We start from the raw sequence: 19,882 nt of genomic DNA, 5'->3' as shown, positions 1-19,882 counted from the left end.
CACGACCGTGCAGTATTTACACTCCGTAAATACTGCACGGACGGAACACGGAGTGTCACCGGCATTTGCGGACCGTGCGCACAATAATAAGTAAAGGAGCACTGTCCATAAATGCGAAAAATAGAACGTCCTTTTTTTTGAGGGTCATTTCTACGGCCCGGATAAATATACGGGAAGGAGTCCGTGGCCGATAGAAATGGATCCGTAATTGCGGACAAAAATTACGGTAATGTGCATGAGGCCTAAACGTGTACATAGGGCTCCAGTAGCCCGACAGAGGCCAAAATAGTTAACTCAGTTGGACTGGTATATGTTGGCATACATGATTTTTTTTTTAAAAGTATGGAATATTGTAGTAGACTACACTATTCCAGATCACAATCCCATAAAAAAAATAAAAGTATACCTAGTTGTAGACTTGCCACTGTATGGTATTTGTCACAGGCATCCGTTTAATGTATGTGTCAGGGGCTTTTTAATAGCTTTACATGATCTAGACTATTATGGCATCCATTCAACGTATACATGTGACAGTGGCATCAGTCACCCATTGGCTATAATTGTACCCTTTTAACAGAATTCATGATGTATACTTTTAAAGTATACCATTATAGTCTATGAGTGATGGTTGACACTGTTATAGCCGAAATTTAATGTGAGAGCTTTTCCCAGCATAAACATCAAATGTAGGCCATAAAAACAAGATGTAAATGGGGCCTACATTTGATATTTATTACATTCAATGTCCCCTATTTTTAGTGGTAACCAAGTTTTAGTCCATGGGACATATGTAAATAGCCCACTGTGCACACTCTGCTCTCCGGTTTACTTCAGAGAGTGACTGAGAATGTATGGCCACTACTCTGCTACATAGACTCCTATGCTCGGCGTAACAGAGCAGAGTGTGCAGCAGACCGCACCATGTACTGCAAAGTGCACAGATGAATGAGGACAAAGAGTCCAGCCTCCAGACCACCAGACAAAGCCTAACTCCATATTACATTAAAATTACATGTCTTAAATATAAAAACATGTCAATCCTTTATTTCCAAGTGTAATAAATACTTCAAAGAACAATGTGCTTCTTAGTTTACAAAAATAGAAGTAATAAATGACTATATGCCTAAACAAACAATGCACACTTGGTTTAACTGTGGTCAGGATCAACTTAGTAATTACTATTGACGGTTCGACACTCATGATATTCATTTTGAACGAATTTCACCTAGCCAAGACCCTTGACCTAAAGGAAACAATGACCAATATGTTCAATGAATTCAATATCAGTCAAATATGTATTAGAAGTATTGGGGAATATAAAACTTCTAGCAAATAAATCTTCATTTTTTTAATTTTCACAATCTTTATTCTCACATAAAGACATCCATAGAAGAAAAACATAACAACAAAAGCTTCATAAATCACATATATTTACATTTTACTCCCCCCTATATACCCTCCCAACGTGTATAAGCTCCAAATTTGTTAATGTTATTTACAGAGGGAAAACACAAGGTTTAATTTTGGGCAATTATGCCTAAACAAGTCAACCATTGTAGTTGGTATCTTGTGAGTTTCAAAATTGCAAAACGGTATTCCTAGCCGCTAATAAAGGACCTACATGTACCCAATACAACGGTACTGCTTTCACTATGGGTAGAAGCAGAACTAAGAATACAAAATTTGATCAAATAACATATCTGTATTTTAGACTTCTTTTACCTTCCGAATAACACAAGACTAGTAACGCCTTTGTTTTGGGCAATTCCAAAAGTGAATTAATAATTTTTACTGGGTTAGGCCTCATGCACACGACCGTAAAAACACCCGTTATTGCGGGTCGTTATTACGACCCGCAATAACGGGCTCATAGGCTTCTGTTAGCCACGGGTACCTTCCCGTTTGCTCACGGGAAGGTACCCGTGCCGTTAAAAAAGATAGAACATGCCCTATTTCATGCCGTAATAACGGCACGGGCATCCCATAGAAGTCTATGGGGCTCCCGTAATCATGGGTGGCTCCGTGTGTTCACCCGTGATTACGGGAGCGTTGCGAGGTCAGGGGACTACCCGGTCTGCAGGCCACAGCCCAGTGGCGTAACTACCGCCGGGACTACAATGAAAACTATGGCAGAGCGGGGAGGTATCTCCCCGCTCTGCCATAAACAAAAGACATGTATCCCCTATCCTGTAAAAAATAAAAATAAAAGACGTTCATACTTACCGACAACTTCCTGCTTCTCCAGTCCGGTCTCCCGCCCGTTGCCTTGGTGACGCGTCCCTCTCGACATCCGGGCCGACGTCCTGGATGACGTTTCAGGCCATGTGACCGCTGCAGCCAATCACAGGTCAATCACAGGCTGCAGCGGTCACATGGACTGCCGCGTCATCCAGGGATGTCGGGCTGGATGTGAAGAGAGGGACGCGTCACCAAGACAACGGCCGGGTAAGTATGAATTTCTTTAACTTTTATTACAGAAAAGGCTGTCCCTTCTCTCTATCCTGCACTGATAGATAGAAGGGGCTGCCGATTAGTGCAGTGCTATTTTGCTGCCAAAAACGTGCTCGTAAATACGGGTGGAATACGTGTGACACCGGACCCATATTTACGAGCACGGGTTCGTAAATACTGGTGCAAAACGGGTGGAATACGTGTGACACCGGACCCGTATTTACGCCAGTATTTACAGGGTGTGAAAAAATACGGTCGTGTGCATGAGGCCTAAGTTCGACATTTAGGACACCGAGACTAAACTCTAGGACAAAATTTATCCAGTACCGCTCAATAAAGCAGAACTAGATTTAAGAATCTATAGGAGATAAAAAGCAGGTCAACTTCAATATCCTTAAACATTCGTCATCCAAAATAGCTTTCTCATTTTCTTTTCAGTTCGAAAAGCTTTTCATCATTACATAATTGAATAAAATTATACAATTTTGAAATCCCCCCTTTCAGGGTTAGATTTTTAAAGATTATGTTCAAATTATTAAATGATTAAAAAAATGCTTTTTTTTTTCCCTTTACATTTTGTTTAAATATTGCCAATCTCAATTGCAAATATTCATAAAAATATTTTTAAAGTAGAAATTCTACTTCAAAAGTTGTTTAAAAAATGTAAACTAATTTCCAATATACAATTTAGATAATAATTTGATGCCCTTGAACGCAAATTGATCAAAACCAGTGAATTTGACATTCTGGAATTATTACACCATAATCGGTAAGTAAATACTATAGTGCTAATGGTCATGTTTTTTCTTTAAGTGCACCTCCACTTTCAGTGAAAAACTATTATAGAGCAGGAGTGTTCACTAAAAAAAACTTCTAAATCACTTGTATTACCGATTTAATTTCTAGCAGCAGCACGGACTAAAAGTCCATGCTGCCGGCTGCTCATAATTCTTCAGTAGGAGAGAGAGCGTCCTGCTCGTCTCCATGGCTCCAGTATCCAGAATGGCCGTTAGCACTATAGGATTCTATAGCGCTGGCGGCCGTTCTGGATATGGAAGCCATGGAGACGAGCAGGACTCTCTCTCTCCTACTGAAGAATTATGAGCAGCCGGCAGAACGGACGTTACACAGTCCGTGCTGCTGCTAGAAGCCAAATCAGTAATACAAGTGATTTAGAAAAATTATATCCACTTCTGGACTAGAATAATTTTTCACTGAAAATGGAGGTGCACTTTAAACAGATTCTAGACATACAGGATATAAGTTGCCTCTTAGTCTTGCTGCCTCTAAACCATGTAAAATCATCATCTGGCATAAAAAAATTTGAATGGATCCTGCACCTTAGTACAGTCCTAACAACTCAAATAATTCAATTGAGCAACAATAAAATAATTTTTGGGGGATGGGAACTCCCAAGGTTTCCTTAATTTGTTCCCTTTTTATATCGCCTGAGATATGTGGGCTCCCCAACCTAGACTGCTGGTATCCATTGTAATCAGAATCTGATTCTCCTGCCACCATAAGACACCTCTTTGTAATTTTTTTTCTGACCAGCCACCAGCTTGCGGAGTCCTTTAATTTCAGATGAATCTTTATTCTTCTGTCTAGTGAGGCCTGTTTTTTGTTCCAGGAGGAGAAAAGAATAGCGTAAAAGCCTAAGCCCTGCTGAGAGCTGGGAACAAGAACCTATTTTTTAAGGAGCGAAAGGATTTCTGTCTCTAATGACTTCTGACCGTTGACTGGGGAGAGAGGCTTGTTGGTTATGAATCTGCTGGGAGGTAGCATCCGGAACTTCAGCCCGCACAACATTTAAAATCCAGGGAGAAAAGGCATGTATAAAGAAACAGAGTCTGCCTACCATCTGAGGATTGGAGTCATTGTTTTAGACGACTCATTTCCAGGGTTGAAGAGAAAACCTTTCCCTCGAGGACTGCCATCTCTCGGTTTCTTCTCTCTCCTGGTTCTGAAAAGAACGTCTCTGTGGTACTGAAGAGTACCTTTTCTTCCGATCCGATGCTTCCTCCAATATGTAATCTAGGCCTGAACTAAACAATCTGTTGCCCTTTCTAGGAATGAATAAATAGCCAATCCCCACTGTCAGCAATAGCAGATCTATTCATTGGCATCAGGCGGAGGTGTGTGAAAATCCTCACTGATCCGTGCCGGATTAATTTCCCAAATGTAACGTTTCCACACTCGTGGAGGAAAATTTTTGTCTGCTGCGGTGCGCCAACGTCACCTGCTGCACTGAATACCCTCTGACAGTATACTGAAGGGTTGAAAATACAGCACACTGATGGCAAACTGGGAATGTTTCTGCCACTGGTCTAATCTGCTGACCCAGAAGTCTATGGGGTCTGGGCATCTGAAGGAGAAAGTGCACAGTCCAGGTACGAATGAACCTGGTTGTTGAGGCGGCGCGTATTGGTTTGCTGGTGTGTGTCAGGTTGCACAGCAGATGAAAAAAAAAAACCTGTTCCATCATGTTCAGCAAACTGTATCAGCTTCTACTGCTAGTTCTTACTGGCGGGTGACGTGGCACGGGTGTTTCCTCTTACATTTACCACATTATTGCCTCTCTTACCAAACATTTTATTTTTAAATCAGGCACCACTGAGCCCGCGCTGCTTATTCTCACCACAAGGCCTATAGTTATGAAGTAAAAAATTCAGACGTCAGTCGGTCTACTATAAGAGCACTGTATTGTTGCTGCTGTTATTGTTGGCTAAGTTTTACGCAGAACAATATGTAAAATTTGGTGGCACTATTAGCAAGGATTAATATGATTGAACAAGATTTGTGAATAATGTGATGAAGATTGGCGAGTCACAATCACAAATTAATGTAAGAAATTAACTGGGTAACTGCAGCAGCACTCACAGCAATGGTGGCCTGTGCCTGCATAAGGGCTCAATCAGACGAGCGTAATACTCGTCCGTGTGCGGTGCAATCACTCGCCGCATACGGACCCATGCAATTCAATGAGGCCATTCACACATGCATTGTTTTTCACGCAGGGAGTGTCCGTTGGATGACATCTGTGTGTTGTCTGTTTCACGCCTCAAATACATTGAAAAGCAGAGAAATAAGTTTTTAAATAATTTTTTGCATGGACATGAAATACACATGCCCACACAAAGGACACTGATGCCAATACGCAAAGCACACGGACAATAAATGTAGGAAAAACGCTTTTTTTGCATGCGCAAATCGGACACACTTGTCTGAATGTAGCCTAACTAACACTGACTGACTAACTGTATATGCTCTTTCTTCTCCTAACTTTACAACACTCTCACTGACACTCATCCACCACTATCTGTATTCTGCGTTTTACTCGCTCTATTCTTAATTTCTAACGCTTTGTTGAACGTTCCCCCCCCCTCCCCCCAACACACACACACACACACACACACACACACAAAGAACCAGCATTTCCTGGTTGGGCTGTTTATAGTGGCGATGTAACTCACAACCTATACCCCTCGTGATTGGCTGTGCTAGGGGGATGGCTGCATGCAAGGCATTATGGGGGAAGCCCACCAGCTCATGTGATAACCCCTCAGTCTTCTAATCTGTAAAATGGCAGGCCCCATTATGAGCGGGACAAATCCCGAAAGTTTTGGATTCGCTAAAATATAAAACTTTTGGAAAATTCGTAATAAATTTGATTTGTGTAGAAATAGATTTGCTCATCTCTATGTTTAACCCATTACATTTAAGAGAAATCATAATGGCTATGAAGGGACTTGTGTACGTAGCTCCACTGCAATGCTCCAAACAGTTATATCACAATTTAATAGTTTCTTTGGGGCGTTGTACAATTGTTCTAGCACAGTTCTTGTCCCACCCATATTATGGCATAAGCTTTCTCATAACCCATATCCATATATTATCAAATATACATAAATAGTAGTCCAACATATAATTAGATTTCATCACTAAAGTAACCGCGAACACACAGCTTGCTTATGTCAGGACTACCACATCCTTTCTGCTGCAGAACTGATTCAATTATATACACTACCGTTCAAAAGTTTAGGGTCACTTAGAAATTTCCTTATTTTTTAAAGAAAAGCACAGTTTTTTTCAATGAAGATAACATTAAATTAATCAGAAATACACTCTACACATTGTTAGTGTGCTAAATGACTATTCTAGCTGCAAACGTCTGGTTTTTAACCCCTTAACGCACCAGGACGTACCGGTACGTCATGCATTGAAGTGCTTTAAGGCACAGGGACGTACCGGTGCGTCCTGGCTAAAAACTATCACCCTGTCAAAGGACAAGGTGACAGAACTGTGCCGTCAACTGTTTATGACAGTTGATCGGCACAGTAAGACGGCAGGGGACCATTCACAGTGGTCTCCTGCCGGCGATCGCTGTGATTGGTCAGTCAGAGCAGACTGACCAATCACAGCTCCATGACGTGTGTATGTGATGGCGGTGGCTCAGAAGCTGAGCCAGCGTTATCACCGCCGGGAATCAGCTGTCCGACGCCCCTCTGCAACTGGCAGGACCGGAGCTAGGCTCCGATCCGGCCGATTAACCCCTTCGATGCATCGATCAACGTGATCGATGCATCGAAGTGTCTTGTAGCCTGTCGGCAACCACGATGGTTGCCACGGGCGCGGGTGTCAGCTGTTTGTCACAGCTGACATCGTGCCCTAACGGCCAGTACCCGAGCTAGGCTCCGATCCAGCCGATTAACCCCTTAGATGCAGCTATCGCTGAATCTAAGTGATTAGATCGTACCCTATGGTTGCGAATGACAGCCATCGGCACCCGTGGGTGTTCCGATGGTTGCTATGGCAACCATAGCCTAACAATCGCTTCCTAGTACAGAAGCCTATTAGGCCCCGCAGGGAGTCGAAGCCTAATAGGCTTGCTGTCAGTGAATAGCTGACAGCTCTAATACACTGCACTATGTAGGTAGTGCAGTGTATTAGAATAGCGATCAGGGCTTCATGGCTTCAAGTTCCCTAGTGGGACAAAAAAAAAGTTAAAACAAGTTAATAAAAATGTTGTAAAAAAAAAATAAGTTTCATGTTAAAAAACACTATAACAGCCTTTTTTCCTATAACAAGTCTTTTATTATAGGAAAAACCCAAAAACATTAAAAAAAAAGTACACGTGGTATCCCCGCGTCCGTAACGACCCAAACGATAAAAATATCACGCTATTTTACCCGTACCGTGAACACCGTAAAAAAGTTAAATAAAAAACTATTCCAGAATCGCTGTTTGTTAGTCACTACCCCTCGCAAAACAGAATAAAAATAAAAAAAGGGATCTAAAAGTTGCATGTACCCCAAAATTATACCATTAAAAAACGAAGCCCGTCCCCCAAACAAAACAAGCCCTCCCGCAGCTTTTTTGACGGAAAAATAAAAAAAGTTATGGCTCTCAGAATATGGCGACACCAAAAATTAATTTGAAACAAAAGTGATTTTATCGTGCAGACGCTGCAAAGCATAAGAAAACTATATACATCTGGTATCGCCGTAATCGTACCGACCCACAGAATAAAGTAAAATTGTCATTCATAGCGCATGGCGAACACCTTAAAAAAAAAATAATAATAAAACACATCAGAATTGCAGGTTTTTGGTCACATTGCTTGCCAAAAAAAAATATGAAAAACAAAGTGATCAAAAAAAAAAAAAAAAAAAAAAATCGCATGTACCCCAAAATGGTACCAATGAAATCTATAGATTGTCCCGCAACAAATAAGCCCTCACCCAGCTCCGATGGATAAAAAATAAAGACGTTTTGGCTCTCAGAATATGGCGATGCAAAATGTGCAAAGTGTCCAAAAGCGGATAAGATCGGGTGCCATTTATCAGTGCGACACTGGCCACACATCTGTGAATTATTTATTTACCCCATTATTATACTCCTGATGTTCTCCGCACAGCTTACATATGCCCCCACATCATAACTGAAATACCAGCAAAACCCCAAACAAAAACAACTAGCGAGCGAAATCCACGCTCCAAAAGCCAAATGGCGCACCCTGCAGCGTGCCTAAGCAGCAGTGTACGTCCACATATATGGAATCGCCATACCCGGGAGAACCCGCTTAACAGTTTGAGGTATTTGTCTTCAGTGGCACGAACTGGGCACAAAATATTGTGCACTAAAATGGCACATTTGCAATTTTCACATTGCACCATTCACTGAGCATTCATTTCTAATAGAAAAAAAAAAAACCTGTGTGGTCAAAATGCCTTGAGGGGTGCAGTTTCCAAAATGGGGGTCACTACTTGGGGGTTTGTTTTACTATTTGACCTCAGAGCCCTGCCGTTTTGGGCTAATGCTGCGAAAATCACCAAAATAGGTCTCACATGCGCCTTTCACTCCTAAGCCCTGTCATATGTCCAGGCAAATGATAAATGCCTTCAGGGGTGTAGTTTACAAAATGGGGTCACTTCTCATGGTTTTACACTCACTCTGGTACCTAAGAGCGCTCTGCAAATGCGACATGGCGCCCCTACACCAGTCCAGCAAAATCTGTGCTCTAAAAGCCACATGGCACTCCTTCCATTTTGAGCTCTGCCATGTACCCAAACAGCAGTTTAGGGCCACACATGGGGTATTGCCGTACTCGGGAGAAATTGGGTAACAAATTATGTGTTGTTTTTTCTCCTATTACCCCTTGTGGAAAAAAAAAATTGGGTGCAAAAACTACATATTTTTGGGAAAAAAAATAATTTTTCATTTTCACTGCCTCATTCTAATACAATCTATGAAACACCTGTGGGATCAAAATGCTCAGTACACCCCTAGATGATTACCCTGAGGGGTAAAGTTTCCAAAATGGAGTCACTTCTCAGGGGTTTCTACTGTACGGGTACCTCAGGGGCTCTGCAAATGCGACATGGCGCCCAAAAAACAATCAACCAAAATCTACATGCCAAGTAGCACTCCTGCCATTCTGAGCCCTGAGGTGTATCCAAGCAGCAGTTTATAACCACATATGGGGTATTGCCGTACTCGGGAGAAATTGCTTTACAATTGTTGGGGCGCTTTTTCTCCTTTATTCCTTGTGAAAATGAAAACAATTCAACATTTTAGTGGAAAGAATGTAGATTTTCATTTTCACTGCATAATCCCAATAATTCAGGAAAAAAACTGTGGGGTCAAAATGCTCACTATACCGCTAGATAAATTCCACGAGGGGTATAGTTTCCCAAATGGGGTCACTTTTGCCGGGTTTGCACTATTTTGGCCCCTCAGTGGCTTTGCAAATGTGACATGGGGCCGCAAACCATTCCAGCAAAACTTGAGCTCCAAAAGTCAAATGGCGCTCCGTCCTTTCTAACTTCCGCCATGTGTCCAAACAGCAGTTTATTACCACATATGGGGTATTGCTGTGCTCAGAAGAGTTTGCTTTACAAATATTGGGGTGTTTTTTCTCCTTTATCTGTTGTAAAAATGAAAAAAATCGGAGCTAAAACTACATTTTATTAGAAAAAATTTAGATTTTCAATTTCACGGCATAATTCCCATAAATTCAGCAAAAACCGTGTAGGGTAAAAATGCTAACTATACCCCTAGAAAAATTCCTTGAGGGGTGTAGTTTCCAAAATGGGGTCACTTTTGGGGAGTTTCCACGGTTATGGTCCCTCCAGGGCTTTGCAAACACGACATGGCACCGAAAACCATTCCAGCAAAATCTGCGCTCCAAAATCCAAATGGCCCTCGTTCCCTTCTGAGCCCTGCCGTGGGTCCAAACAGCAGTTTATTACCACATATGGGGTATTGTCGTAATCGGGAGACACTGCTTTACAAATGTTGGGGTGCTTTTTCTCCTTTATTCCTTGTAAAAACTAAAACATCGTATGTTTTTTCAGAAAAAAAGTAGATTTTAATTTTCACAGACAAGTTCCAATAAATTTAGCAAAAAACCTGTGGGCTAAAAATGCTAACTATACCTCTTGAAAAATTCCTTGAGGGGTGTAGTTTCCAAAATGGGGTCATTTTTGGGGGGTTTCCACTGTTTTGGCACCACAAGACCTCTTCAAACCTGACATGGCGCCTAAAATATAGTCTAATAAAATAGAGGCACCAAAATCCACCAGGTGCTCCTTTGCTTCTGAGGCCGGTATTTCAGTCCATTACCACAGTAGGGCCACATATGGGATATTTCTAAAAACTGCAGAACCTGGGCAATAAATATGGAGTTGCATTTCTCTGGTAAAACCTTCTATCTTACAGAAAAAACTGTATTAGAAATGAATTTCGTAAAAAAAAAAAATTAAATTTGTAAAATTTCACCTCTACTTTGCTTTATTGCCTGTGAAATGCCTAAAGGGTTAAAATAATTTCTGAATGCTGTTTTGAATACAGCCTAGGAGGACTAAAAAAAATAAGAAGCGTTAAATAAAATATATTAATAAAGATTACGGTTAAAAAAAAACAAAATGTTTTTTCCCATTAAAATGTGGTTTTATTTTGTAAAAGTGTACGCGACCGTAATGACCTAAGCAATAAAAGTAAACTTAATTTAAACTGCAAGGTGAACACCGTAAAAGAAACAAAAAAAATAAAAAATCCACAGAATTGCCATTTTTTTCCATTGCCCCCCAAAAAGTAATGCTAAAAGTTAAATCAATAAGCCCCATGTACTCCCAAAAAGTACCAATGAAAACTACGTCTCGTCCCACAAAAAAACAAGCCCACATATAATTAAATTGACAAAAAAAAAAAAAAAAAGTTATGGCTCTTGGAATGCGACAATGCAAAAACAAATAATTTCAGAATTGTTTTTATTGTGCAAAAGTAGTAAAACATAACAAAACTATACATATCTGGTATAGTCGTAATCATACCGACCCATAGAATAAAGGTGACTTGTTATTTACTCCGCACGTTAAATGGCGTAAATTTAAAACGCATGGAAATGACGAAATTGCAGTTTTTTTTTCTATTCCCCCCCAAAAAAAGTTAATAAAAAAGTCAATCAAAAAATGATATGTACCCCAAAATGGTGCCTATAAAAAAAATACAACTAATCCCGCAAGAAAAAAAAACAATTCTCATATAGCTAGGTCGACGCAAAAATAAAAAAAGTTATTGCACTTTAAATGCGACTATGGAAAAACGAAAATAATTGCTTGGTTATTAAAGCCTAAAATAGGCTGGTCACTAAGGGGTTAATGTGGTTTTAAAGCAGAGTAGTGTGTTGCACAGATCACTAAAGGATGAAGTCTGTAGTAAGACACTGGCACCTACACAAATTACATGGAAGGCAACAAAAAAAACAAGTATAGTACACTACCTTATTTATAGTGAAACGTCCTTCAAATCGGCACCCGTTTCCATTACTTAGTGGAATTTTCATGGAGTTATCAATGTGTCCAACTTCATGCCTGCCCATTTCATCCTGAATATCCAGCCCCACCACTAAGAATAAAAGGAAATATAGTTCACATACAAGTGACACCAAATTAGCATTACAAAACATTTTTTTTTTATCCAGCAAAACGGCAAAAAATGTGTGTAACCTCTCAGTCTGCACAGTGGAAGATCTATTCATTTGAAAACCATCAGGAGTTTTCTCATGAAGACCGCCTCTGCAGGAGAAACGTAGTATTACATGCTAGTCATTTAAACAAATGGCCAATCATGTAATACAGGATGGTCCGGGACCGCTGGAGCGGCTCTTTGCTAGGAACTCAGTGCTCTGGCTCATAGAGGGGTCATTCTTTATTATGCCCATATGCCCTAATGGAGGCTCGATACTCAACCGAAAAGCCCTGCATGGGTAAATCTGGCTTTGAGTTAGAGAACGGAGTGTGACAACAATGGAACGCCTCCAACTTGTAGTCCTCTTAATGGAGAGAAGTAGAGGTTTCAGTAATTTGCTTGCTGCTTCGTGAATGGTTAGAGTGCACTCAATTAATAATAATAAGACCAACATGATAGGGCCAATGAACCCTCCATGTTCTGAATGGTTTTGGATACATACGCCTATAGCGCTAATTTACAGGACTATGTCTTGGTCTGAGTTCCCTGTGTATACATTTTGCTTAAATAGGAGGACATTTTGGAAGAGAATGATACAATGACAAAAACAGTGCTACAATACAACAGTGTATACCACAAAGTACTTTATTACACTTCAAAAAATGTACAGTATTCACAAACAATTATATAGGTTTGAAGAAATCGCTCATTCAGAATCTTGCACTGCTTTGGTTTGAGTTTGGAAGCTACAGGCAATTTACGTATTTGTTATGATGACATCACAGTATGTTTTTACTGCAAGAAGTTGAAGTCATCCCTCCACTCTTCCCTAGTTTAATTCGGTCTACTGCGTTTTTTGGGTACTTTATGTATAAAATTGACATACACATGGATATAGTCCCTTATGCAATGAATGTAATAGACCGTCCATCTCAGCCACTTCTGCTCTTACAGCCAATCGTAAAATACCAAGACTCCTATAAGTATGACCAGAAACCGAAATATAGTGATGTGAAAGTAAAAACACTGGATCGATATATTTCGTATGTAGGTATGGACACAGCCGAAGAAAACTCCATTAGTCTACCTTTAGCCATATTATTAGCAGAATCAGCTAGAGCAGGGGTCTCAAACACGTGGGCCGAATGCGGCACCTGCGGCTGTCATCTTCGGCCCGCTTAACTCCCCCGGGAGAGGAGAGAGCAGGCTGTAGGAGGAATGCTCCGCCTCTCCTCCATAACATCATGAAGGAGGGCAGTTTGTTGGTGGTAGATGAGCAATGGCAACACAGTCCGCTGTAGATCGTGCAACACCCCCTGTAGATATTGCCCCCACAGTAGATAGCGCTACATTCCCCACGGGGCCTACCTCCCAACTGTCCCGGATTTAGCGGGACAGTCCCGGATTCTGGGCGATGTCCTGCTGTCCAGGAGGTCGGGGAGTATGTCCCGCTGTCAACCGCATCTGCGTCCCCAGGACGCAGATACAGTTGAACCCAATGCTGAAGCAAGGAACCGTCAATTCCCTGCTTCAGCATTAGTTCAGAGCGGAGGAGCAGAGGGATCTCCTCTGATCGTCGAGGACTCCTTGGCACAGCACTACTTTAAGAGCGATGCCCGGGGAAGCTCTTGACATCACGGTCCATATATGGACAATGACGTCAGTGGCTAATCCTTGAGCGGAATCCCCGTTGTAGACGCTCCGGCAGGGGATTGCGCTCCAGGAGTAGTCCTAAATACATTTTATTAAAAACTATTTTTACTTTTTGAGAGCCGTTTTGTATCCTGTATAAAGAGCAGCTGTATTGCTCGCGAACATCTGAATCATTCAGATCCGCGGGACTGATTGGTTCAGTGAAAGCAGGTTCTACGCTGGATCCACCTGTAATTGATCACATCCAAGTTATGAACTTCGATGTGATTGGTAACAGCTCGATTTTGTCTGTCAAAGTCACGCAGGACTCGCTGACACTGAACCAGTCAGTCCTGCTGACCTAACGGATACAGTGCTAGATATAGCTGCTCCGTATACAGGATATAAAGCAGCTGTATCTCAAAAAGTAAAAACTATTTTTAATAAAATGTATTTAGGAAGTTGCACCAATCGGTGGACAATTTTATTAAATAATAAATAGAAAAAAAAAACACGCACACAACGACTTCAGAAAGGTGTACATAGCCTTTAAGTTTCTTTTGGAAAGTGGTACATGTGTTTATAGTGATTTTGGTGGCATTTTCTCAAAATAGTGAGTTTTACTACCTGTGCTTATTTTAGGCTGCTTTTTTCAATATTGCAAATGATGCGATTCAAACATCATGTAATGAAAAGATTCATCTTTGCCACACTCACACGTTTTTGTTAAATAGAATTTAAAAAAAAAACCTATGAAGGTCAATGGGACTAAAAACGCCAAAGCCAAGATTGCTGCTATTTTGCAAAAAACGCCACGGACTAAAAACTGTAAAAATGAAAAAAAAAAAAAAAAAAAACACCAAAAAAACATCCACCACTTTTGTAGGGATTTTTACTTTTCCTTATGAACGCAGTTTTTTGCCGCTAAAAACAAGGGGAAAAAAAAACATCAGGAACAACGCCACAAAAAGAGTGAAATTTTTCCTAAAAACGCTGTGTGTAAATCCACCCTAAGAGCATAAAGCTTGTACGGTTACACAGAACACCACTTGAGAACTGTATACTTACATTCACAGTTGAGGTTGGGTAAGCTGATGTTCAGGTTCACGTCTATTTTACCCCCACTTTCTTTATCAGGGTCATCTACGTACAGCTCATTAACACTGAAAGAGAGACCATTCCATAATGTCACTGGTTGCTAAATTATTACAATGACTTTATGAAAAACATTAGGAATTTCTCATCAAAAAATATTAAAAAAAAAATGTTTTATTAGACTGTAAAAAACCCACCGGAAAGCAATTAAAAGTACCGTATCAATAAATTTAGGATGTGTCAGGACATGTGTAGGGTAAAACATCAGCGAGGCACGTCTGCAATACCAATACTCATTAACCAAACGTGGAGGCCAGTGATGCCCAAATGGCAGCTGGTGGGGGCCACATGCTGCCCTTGTGTATCTGCTGTGCAACGGTCTGTCTCTTATGGGGGACTGGGACTGTAACTTATGGAGTCACGGTGTCTTTCACACAGATGAAATTGGGGACCAATGTGCCAGGCACTCTGTTGGTCGAGGTTATTTACATAGGTTGGAGAGAAAAAAAAAAAAAAAAGACAGACACTGGTCCATCAAGTTCAACTTTTCTTAATCTATTACACATCTTTCATTTCTTGATTAGTTATAACCCTCAATGCTATTTGTCACTAAATAACCATCTGACCCTTTTTTTGAATGCTGATATAGTATCTGCCATTACGACCTCTTGGGGTAGGACATTCCATAGTTTGACTACTCTAACTGTAAAGAACCCTTTCCTATATTGATGTCTGAAACATCTTCAACGCGCAATGAATGTCCCTTGGTCCTTTGTAGATTCCTTGGAAAGAACAGATCATGTGCTAGTTCTCTGTATTGACCACACAAACTTATACATGTTAATAAGATCACCTCTAAGACGTCTTTTTTCCAAGCTCAACCAGCCCAATTTCTCTAGTCTTTCATTGTAAGAGACATATCCCATCCCACTTAATAATCTAGCCACCCACCTTTGAACCCTCTCCAGTTCTCCTATGTCCTTTTTTCAATTTGGAGGCCAAAATGAATTCCATATTCAAGATATGGCCTTACAAGGGATTTATAGAGTTGTAATATTACATTTGAATCACAGGTTTTTAGTCTCTTTTTAGTAACCCTAAAATATTATTTGCTTTTGAAGCAGCTGCTTGACAGAGTACTGCTGATTTCACAATTTGTAACCAGAACACACAGGTCCTTCTCTTGTTCCGTTATCCCCAGTTTTTTTTCCATTTAATGTTTACTCATTAATACTATTATTGCGTCCTAGGTCCATTACTTTTCATTTATCAACATTACATTTCATCTGCCATGCTGCAAGATTATGTTTTTCTGGAATATTTTATAGTCAAGCTGAGTTTTAACTATCCTCAAATGTTTTGTATTGTCCGCAAAAACGGACACATTGCTATCAATCCCATCCACAAGGTCATTAATAAAGAGAATAAAAAGAATTGGGCCTAACACCGATCCTTGTGGTACCCCGCTGCTAACTTCAACCCATTTGGAGTAAGCACCATTTATAACTGCTCTGTTTTTTGTCCCTTAAACAATTCTTTAACCACGTGCTTACATGTTCCCCCAGTCCCTGCCTCTGTAGCTTCAGAACAAGACTGTAGTGTGGAACGCTCTTTCATGGTTATGCTACACTGCGTCAGACACTCTTACAATGTACATGTCTAATGTTGTGTCAGTTTGGATACACAGACATAACTATTTTTTTCCCAAGTTCTCTATGTATACCGTATATTTTGCTTAAAAGTAGGAAATACTGGTAGGGGGGAATATTTTTTTTCCTTCTTTTCATCTCCAGGAATCTAGCTCAGTTTTTGGCCAAAATACAAAAAGGTGACATGAACAGCAAATCTGGACATAGAAGCAGCTCTTTATGTGAGAGTATGCCTACCCGATCTCCAGGTCGTGACTGAATGTGATGTGCGGCCCTCTGATTGAATCAAGGGCTGCATTTAAGGCCCCCATAACGTGGCAAGATAAAACACTAGTGGAGGCAGAGTTCCCCAAAAATTCTACAGATTTACAATGGATGAACACTACGGAAGAACACTCGTTTTATTTTCAATCTATGCCACCAGGACCATATTTTACAAAAAAAAAAAAATATATCAGACAGACAATAGTAGATCCTTTTTATTAGTGGGGAACTATAGATAAATATATCCATGCTTATAATTAGTAAAGCAAAGATTCATTTCTTCCACAACCAGCCTGTGCATTTTATGTAGTGGAGATCTACTCTGTTAATCTCATTTGGCAGACCTGCGTCTATAACGGATAGATTTAGTTAATAAAAACACTTATGTAACATCACAGTATGCTGGATAAATACGTGCTGCTATTTTGGAACAGACTTGTTTTTTGGGTAGATAAAATGGGCGCGTTCCAATCATTACTCACAAGGTGATTAAAAAAAATCAAAAAAAAAAAAAAAAAAAAAAATCGAGAAACTGGGTCAGAGGGATTGTCAGTGAAACTTATAGTGAGAATGAAAGCATAAAACAATAGAGAACGAATGGAAAGAAACACAATCTGAAGCTCAATATTTGCTGGTCTAATGGGCACTAGGTACACATGTATGAAAACACAAAGTGGTTCTACATTTTCAGGGTTCCTTCTTCTGAAATGGGCATGATTATAGATTGTAATGTTTGTGGTTACCTGGTAATTGCCAATAAAAAGCTAGAAATCACAACAGCACTAAGTAAAAAGTTTGGGTCATCAGGAATAACTTGGACAAGAGAGGTTCTACTATACACAATGTGGAAGACTTACCCAGGAAAAAAAGATGTCTTAACTCCGTATAAAAGTCCTGGGACCATAAAAAGAGCGTTTATGGGCATTTTTCTTATTTACCTACTTTTCAAAAGCCGTGGACGGAGTGTATAATTTTGAATAAACCTAAGAAACCATACCCAAAACCTCACCGGGATCTCAGACCGATTTCCTGACCACTCATTGCCATTTAGCAACACAACCTGACATGCCGAGTGCCTCCTCTTAGGCTATGTTCACACTGCATTTTTGTCCTCCAGTTTCAGCATACAATGGGAAAATCCACATAATGTAAAAAAAAATAATAAAAAAAAAAAAACTCACCTCCCCGATCCACCCCTCAGGCAACGGCTCATACATCCTTAACATTTATTTTATTGTCCAATATTGTGCAAAAGTACGAGGCCACTTTCTGGCATAAATAGAATAAATCTGTCAGGCGGAAGATGACCCTATTAAGCCATGCTCCTTTTTGTTTTTCAAAAGTGCCAAAATTGCGACAGTTCTACACACAAAAACTAGCGTAGAAAGGTTAATAAAATCCACAATCATGTCTTGTAGGCCTGTTTTTGTAGCATTTTTCAAAATACTGCATGCTCTAGGTATGGCATTTTTGTTCCATTGGCTTCTTAATAGGACTTATAAATATAAAACATCTGGTCATATGGCATGCTTGATGAATCAAGCAGAATTTTTAGTGATACTGTACCAATAAAAGCTGGAACATGTAGAACTAGATCTATTTTATGGTTGGAAAAATCCTAGTATGCATGGAGAATAGGACATCTTCTCCGAGGACCAGGTCACTGCTGCAATCTCATTCACCAGATACGGCTTGTGCCCTTGCTGGTTTCACATTTTTTGAGGGCTAGAGATTAGTACTGGCTAAGAGAAGTCCAGGCATAAATTACTTACTCTAGAATTCTTGCTTGTTACCACAGAACAGTTTGCAAGAATTAAAGAGGCTCTGTCACCAGATTCTCAAATCCCTATCTCCTATTGCATGTGATCGGCGCTGCAATCCAGCCTGGACGTCATGTGTATTCATTATCAGGACACTTCTGACTTTTCTGTGAGATTTCCAGCAAGAGAAACGAAAGCTCGTTTACCTCCGTAATCTCGCGAGATTTCGTTTCCCTTGCTAGAAATCTCAAAGAAAAGAGTCAGAAGTGTCAGGATTCTGAATACACATGACGTCCAGGCTGGATGATCATGTGTATTCATTATCAGGACACTTGATTAACGTTATTGTCTGTGTATGTGGCTGCACATCGCTGCTGTGTAAATCAATGGAGAGGAGTGTATGATGCTGACTGGTCACTGATTGGTCAGCGTCATACACGTAAACACGCCCAGTTAAAAACACAATACACGCCCGGTTGGACATAACGAAAAAAAAAACGCCCAGTTGTCCATTTCAAACCTCATTTGCATATATATAAAATAGCTCATAACTTGGCCAAAAATGAGTTTTTAAAAAAACAAAAAAAAAACGTTACGGTTATCTACATTGCAGCGCCGATCACATGCAATAGGAGATAGGGATTTGAGAATCTGGTGACAGAGCCTCTTTAACTATAAAAGAATAAATATTTAAATCAAAAAACGTAGTGTGACGTGAGTTGAAGGGGAAGGAGAAAGGTTTTTTCGAAGCCAAAGGAAAACAAAAAATGCCCCAAACATAACGCCAAACCTCATCCATACACACTTGTCTTCAGATGAGCTTTGGCACACATTTTGCAGGGTCACACATATTGGATTAAGCTATAATTTGTTATAAATTGTATTATTTATATTAATTTATTTTTAATCACTTCGTATTTTAGGTTAATGGGTATGTCTTAATTTTTTTAAAACCAATTCTGAAATAACCCAAATAGGGAATTCTGAATTTATTAGATGGGTGTCCCATATTCTTGCCTCTCATTTATCAGCCGGATCGGAGAGTAGCTACAAAGTGAATCTCTGACTGTAGAGTATCGGTCACGTCAATGCATTACACGGATGGCCTATTGAAATTTATCGGCACGTGGTAATGTTTCATTTCCCCAGTGATGGTGCAGAATTAAACATCTGCTGCCTGGTTACCCCGCCAATCACAGCTGATCACTGGGGCCCTACCAGATTTTTTTTTTTTTTAATTAGAAAAAAGGTATAGTAAAAAGTGGACAACCCCTTTAAAATACATGGGATTTTGCATTCAAATTGTTAGATCTCTATAAAGATCTGGATTACTTTTACAATGCTGGTTCCACAAAAAAATTAACCCTACCAAGTGAAAACACTGTAAGATGAGGGACCACTGTATTTTTAAGTGCAGGACCTAACTAAACTTAAGAAGGATACTGTGGATGCAATAGTTCAATATACTTGTGTACGGAAGTTGATCCAACATCTACCTTCGGCATTACATTATGGAAGCCCTTATAAAAGAGACAATGAATGCCCTTTAACCAAGTGTGT

General features: G+C 40.1%; 1 protein-coding gene across 1 annotated transcript in view; it reads right to left on the bottom strand.

Moving 5' to 3' along the window:
* The window catches only part of ERGIC1 (endoplasmic reticulum-golgi intermediate compartment 1), a 110,649-nt gene that overhangs the window by 29,865 nt on the left and 60,902 nt on the right, over window positions 1-19,882 (bottom strand). Inside the window, exons 4-5 of the mRNA XM_075856505.1 lie at window positions 14,623-14,717; window positions 11,735-11,859 (exon numbers count right to left, since the gene is read on the bottom strand). Coding sequence (XP_075712620.1) covers window positions 11,735-11,859; window positions 14,623-14,717 — 220 coding nt within the window. The remainder of the gene's footprint in view (window positions 1-11,734; window positions 11,860-14,622; window positions 14,718-19,882) is intronic.

Source organism: Rhinoderma darwinii, chromosome 3, assembly GCF_050947455.1.
Source record: "Rhinoderma darwinii isolate aRhiDar2 chromosome 3, aRhiDar2.hap1, whole genome shotgun sequence".
Lineage (NCBI taxonomy): Eukaryota > Metazoa > Chordata > Amphibia > Anura > Rhinodermatidae > Rhinoderma > Rhinoderma darwinii.
Note: the sequence above shows the minus strand (reverse complement) of the source record. Positions and strands in the feature narration are given on the sequence as shown.